The sequence below is a fragment of the Macrosteles quadrilineatus genome, unplaced genomic scaffold (genome assembly GCF_028750875.1).
Source record: "Macrosteles quadrilineatus isolate MER2022 unplaced genomic scaffold, UCM_ALF_1.0 Scaffold_142__1_contigs__length_272657, whole genome shotgun sequence".
Taxonomy (NCBI): Eukaryota; Metazoa; Arthropoda; class Insecta; order Hemiptera; family Cicadellidae; genus Macrosteles; species Macrosteles quadrilineatus.
The window spans coordinates 43,143-49,142 of NW_026542735.1; the positions used below are offsets into that span (position 1 = coordinate 43,143).

The following is a 6,000-nucleotide window of genomic DNA, read 5'->3' on the forward strand; positions in this document are numbered from 1 at the left end:
ACCGTGTTGATTGCAGCGACGCGACGCCGCGCCGCGCCGTCGGCGGGGTAATTGATGAACATAAGTAATAGCGTTTTGATAAATAATATGTGATTGTTTTACTTATGTGTCTATATAGTTATTAATTCAAAGAAAACACTGCGTTTCTACACCTATTTACTTTTTGTATCTAATGTAAACAAAATTTAAACCCCTTATAAAGCGCCAGAAAACCCGTGATTGAGGTTAGAAATTTGTTTTGAAAGTTTACCTTGTAAAGTTGGTCACGTGACTAGTAGTTTTGGTCACGTGACTAGTAAAATACACTATTATTTACTAGCGGTATAAAAACGTTTATGAAACACAAATTACTAGGACGGGTAAATACGGGACTAGTATTTACTAGACTAGTAATTACTAGACTAGTATTTTTATGAAACAGGGCCCAGCTGGCTTTCATGTTTTATGATGTCAAAGACAAGATAAGGCTACCTCAACCAAGTCATTCACCAAAATGTATTACAATACCAACATCCAATATTTGTTTTTAGATTTCTATATATATTTAACTGGCATTATGATGATATACACAATGTTCTGAAAAAGCTGATGACAACCCTATCCCACAGCGATCTGAGTGCCTAATGAATTAAATTTTCTTAAAAATTGAACTAAGTTAGATTGAACAAATTTTAAGCTGTAAACTTTTTTGTAAATTGCGAAAATACTTGGGTACTTATACACATAATTTTGACAATGAAGCGAGGTAGACTATCACATTTCTGAATTATTTAAAAATGAAATACATGGTAAATTGAGGATGATGCCGATGTAGCTGTACAGATGTATGTTAGTTTGACCTTGGATACACATTTTGTTTGAATAATTATTTGGTACTTTTTACAAGTATTAGCACAATGATGATAACTTAAATGTTCTGAATGAACTGATGACAACCCTATCCCACAGCGATCTGAGTGCTTTAAAGAATCTGAACTGATTTTTCTCACTATTTAACAGTAGGATGACTAAATAATTGTTTACCATTTAACCTTCACAGTTAATTTCATCGACTGAAATTAATAACAAACCAATATTAGGTGCGGTACATGAAAATCTAAATGCATTTATCAACTTAATGAATAAGATTCAAAGTTGAATTATTCTATCTCACTCATGACATTGACATTGTACTTAATATTTAACAAGCACTGTGATGAAGTTATTGAACTCTCTCTTTCTGACAGGGCATTGATGTAAGCCTTTCAATACTGAGTGCTTTTAAATTGATAATTTCGTACTTTTACTCTTGAATTGTTTTTAAACTTAATGCGTGTTTTGGCTTTGTAAGTTTCCAGTTTAAATTTGCCAAAGTTATTGATTAGGTAGGCCTGGTTAGTGTAAACATAAGCAGTTTTTTTTTATAACCTGACATGACAATGAAAAATACACAACTCACATAATTTTATCATTCTCAACCTTCTGATACCATCAAAGATTTATTTAGTTCTATCACACATGTTTCTAATATTTTTCTAAAGTTCATATTTTTTCCAACATAAGATTTTGCACTATGATGGTTCTTTTGAACTCTCTCTTACTGATACTGTTGATGTCAACAAAATCATTCTGAGTGCTTCAAATCTTTATGTATGATGAGAACAAGCTGGTTCAATGGTAGTGCTCGAGGCTTTAGTCCCAGAGGTCCTGGGTTCAAATCCTGCCAATCACCAATGAATTTTTTTGTGACCCTCTAGGGTCACACATGACCTTTGACCTTTGGTCATGTTAAAATGGTTCTAGGTGCCCTAGAATGTGAAAGTGGGACAAGAAACCCTTCAATTCTCGGTAGATTTGTCACAGCATCTGTCTTTCTTCCATTTCATTCTGCTTTCTGCTAGCCAGATTTCAGTCAGATGGGATCATTAATGTTTACTCGTTTTGTTTCAGACTGAGCAGGAGGAAGCGATGCTGAACAAGAAGAGGTCGAAGAAGGTTGACAGAAAATACAAGACAAGGCAGCGACTGGCAAAGGTGGAGCAGGCACTTGAGGAACAGTTCCAAACTGCTAGAGTGTTAGGTGAGCTTAATGTGAAGAAGTAAACATAAGCACAGTGGAGTCTCTAGTGCAAGTTAGTGGTGTGTTATTGGTGGTAAGGTCAGATAGCATGTAAAATAAAATAAAATTTTAAATGGAAAAAAAATTTAAATGTCATGTCAAAGCTATTCTGTTGTGCACGAGGTTTGAGAAGTTTTTTTTTTTACAGTAAATACTTCATAAAGTGCTACTTGATGACAGAACAAGGTTGTAAGAAAGAATGGGTCGGTTTTAAAGTCGGTTGTTGTTTTTACTGGGTTTAAGCAAAGAGACCAAAATTTTACTGCTATTGCAGGTGACGATAGTGATGTCTACAAGACTGTGAATCTTATCAAGGATTTTGTTGACGATGATGACATCCACGTGACAGCGTGGGGCACACTACTTATTTATTTTGCAATAATATGGCACATGATGACATATGATTCTCATAATTTTATTGATGAATTACTTTTTTCACCTCTAACGTCCTGATGCCATAAATAAATAAAATTTGTGTTGTATAGTTTGATCAAATATCTTTTAAACAATTAATCAAAAAGTTTCCTTATTTCACTACATTAGTAGCGGTACGGTGTTTAAACTGATTTTTTCCTAGTTTGAACTAATGAAACACACTTAGTATTTTGTTTGGTTAACAATTATAGAACAATTCATTTTATCATTGTAATACCGATTCTGGAGTCTAGAATTATTGGCAAATGATGACCTCTATTAGACGGACCTCTGTGAAGATTTCATATTCACCTCTAACGTCCTGATGCCAATGTTGGAAGTTTTAAATGTGAAGATCTTAACATAATAGGCCCTACAATATTTTTACAATATCTACAACAGTTGCTATTTTTTCAGTATTATTTAAGCCTGACATACCTCTTGCAGTAGTAACCTTTAAAGTTCTAAACAACTAAAACTAAATACTTCCTGGAGCCATATGATGCTAGGCTATTTTTCAAAGGCGAAATTGATGACACAATTTTAATTATTGAAGCTTACCTGAATTGTTGTTTTAATAGACTAAACATAGTTTTTTTTATCGTTTTTTCACTCCTTTAAAAAAATGCATTTCTTCACCTTTACATTCATAGTGTAATACTATGAATGACCTCTTTAGATTATCCACATTATCCATAAAATCCTCATAAGAGTTGTAATCTTAGAAAAAAGTTTAATTGGCAAATGATGATCTTTCATTACAGATTTCTATGAAGAATCTCTTTCACCTCTAACGTCCTGATGCCAATGTAAACTTAAAAGTTTGTGATTTCCCTTAATTTTGCTCTTTGCTCTTAATTTTGCGCTTTGATATTTGAATACCTATAACAATAAAATAGCCAAAATAATGTTGAAAATTACCTATGATATGAGGTACTCTTTCTTAACGATAAAATATGCACGATGATGATCAGCTTGCGTGAGGTTGAACCAAGCTTCCATCGTTTTGATGTTTGCTCCAACCAATGATGCGCTTTTGTCATAGTTACACTGAGTGCATTTTTGAAGATTGCCATTATTTTGTTTTACTCTCACAGTAGAAATTAAGTACAGAGAACCAAAGTGGCATATTGCCAACACAAAGCATTTCAAAAACCTATAAATACAGTAATAAGAATTGCTTAAAGAAGGTCAAAGCCGTGATTGCGTTAAATTTTAAAAATCTCCCGTGGCTGCGTAGCCATCACCATCATCCTCTGTGAGCAGCATAATCCCCATGGTTGTGGTATCTCCCCATCTTCTCTTCTGTGATAGTGGCAAAATCTTGAATATCCCCCATGGTTTTGTAGACACCATCATCGTCTCCTGTCAATTAATTCAATTATGTTTGAGTTCAACTATTTTGCTTAAAGCTAAAAACAACGTAAATATAACAAAATCTTTAAATAAGTTATTGCTATAACTTTTATCAGAGGATCAAATATTTTGAGATTACATAACTGCACAATGATGATTAAAACAGCTTGAGGTTGAATCACGTTTACTTCGTTTTGATGTAGACATCAATCGGTGATGTGCTTTGTCATAGTTACACTGAGTGCAGTCTCAAAGTATTTTACTGTTGTTAATTTTTTTTATTGTACGGTGTAAAAAAATTGTACACACTGGGGTTGTGGTGTCGTCCTGTAATTCAGGAGGACCAAATTTTGAAGGTATGATCTGTGGATGCAATACTACCTGTTGTGAAACAAGTGAGTATACTTCGACTATCCTGATAATTAGACCAATTTGTAAATTACAAGGCAAAAATATGGTTCGGATTTCACTATAAACTTAAGGTCCCTTATTTGTCATTTGCTGTATAGGCTTTTAACCAATAGGTTGTCTAAGGAACAAATCGGCCTTAGACAGTAACAAGACTAAATGATCACGCCACTCATCCTACACTAACACTCATTCATTTCCAATGCTTGGCTTAAATACCTAGTATAAAGTATTTATTTCGCCCAATCTAATTGTAACTTTGAATTTTCAGCCTGTATCTCGAGCAGACCAGGACAATGCGGTCGAGCCGACGGATATATCCTCGAAGGCAAAGAACTGGAATTCTACATGAGGAAGATAAAGGCCAAGAAGGGCAAATAGGCTTAATTTTTTACTCTGTCATGACCTGCTATTGAATAAATACAAGTTGTGGCATTGTTTTATTATACTTTTGACTTCCTTGTTTCTCCTTTTAGTTTAAAGCTGAAGTTGGTGTCTGTATTTTGATTTTAGGTTAATAATAGCTTGAGCCTGTTATGTATGTATTCAAACAATATTATTTAATACTCGGTATCGACTTGACATTTTGTCTTCTTTGCAGATTGCTGTTGCCAGATCAATAAAGATCCAGTAATAGTTCCCTGTTAATTTAATTTTAAATAGTATTTTGTAAGGGAACTGTACAAATCCTGGTCTTGTTAACTATCTAATGTCAACCTTAATGACAGACCAATGACAAGTGGCATCTGGGCCACTAGGCCCACTAACTACTACACTAAATAACTAAATAAATCATGCTTGGAATCGAACCAGTCATCTTCAGAGTTCAAGGCAAGCTTATTAACCAAACCACTCGACTTTACAATTATTATTAATTATTACTGCTCTGAAGTTGGTAATTCTTGACTTTTATCTCTGAGAATTTTTTTTATTCATCTAATTGACTTTGAAAACCATAGTTGGGGTTTGGGTTCAAAATGTTACTCAAGTGTAACAGGTGTCAACCGGTCACAGAAGCCACTAAAAAGTAACATATTTTTATTTTAAGGTCCCAAAAGTCACTGATAAGGTCTAATTACTAGGTGTACAATGAACTGCAAAGTCTGCTTGCAATATTGAGTGGAGCTAGCATATCAATCCAATACTCTTCCAAAGTCAATGCTGCTTCTGGTTAATGTAAGTGGGAAGTGTATTTTGCAGTGTCATAAGTCAATGCTATATTTAGTTCACACAGGCTAATATGAGATTTCTCCTTACAGTTTTCAAAGTCAATTGTATATCTGCTTCAAATGAGGTGTCTACTTGCAGTATCCATAGTCAATGCTTCATCTGTTTCTTGTAAATGAGATATCAACATGCAATATGGTGCATATGGATTATATGTATATTAGTCAATGGTACATATGGTTTACATAAATGAGAAATTTACTTGCAGTATTCAAAGTTAGTGGTATATCGGTATTTGGTTTAGGTTTACATAAATTAATTGTCTACTTGCCCTATCTAATGTCAATTGGTATATTTGGATCACTAAAATAAAGTGCCTTTTTGCAGTATCCAAAGTCAATTATCTATTCGGTTCACATTAAACGAGATGCCTGTTTGCATTACACAAAGTCAATACTACATCTGGTTCATTCAAATGAATTGTCTACTTGCACATTCAAAGTCAATGTTCATCTTGGTTCACATAAATTGTATGTCTAATTTGCAGTATCCAAGTC

General features: G+C 33.9%; 1 protein-coding gene across 1 annotated transcript in view; it reads left to right on the top strand.

The window, feature by feature from the left end:
• Positions 1 to 4,724, top strand: part of LOC128982160 (40S ribosomal protein S8) — a 41,713-nt gene extending 36,989 nt beyond the window's left edge. Inside the window, exons 5-6 of the mRNA XM_054401218.1 lie at positions 1,930 to 2,059; positions 4,548 to 4,724. Of these exons, the coding sequence (XP_054257193.1) occupies positions 1,930 to 2,059; positions 4,548 to 4,657 (240 nt within the window). The 3' untranslated portion in view covers positions 4,658 to 4,724. The remainder of the gene's footprint in view (positions 1 to 1,929; positions 2,060 to 4,547) is intronic.
• The last annotated feature ends 1,276 nt before the right edge of the window (positions 4,725 to 6,000 follow it).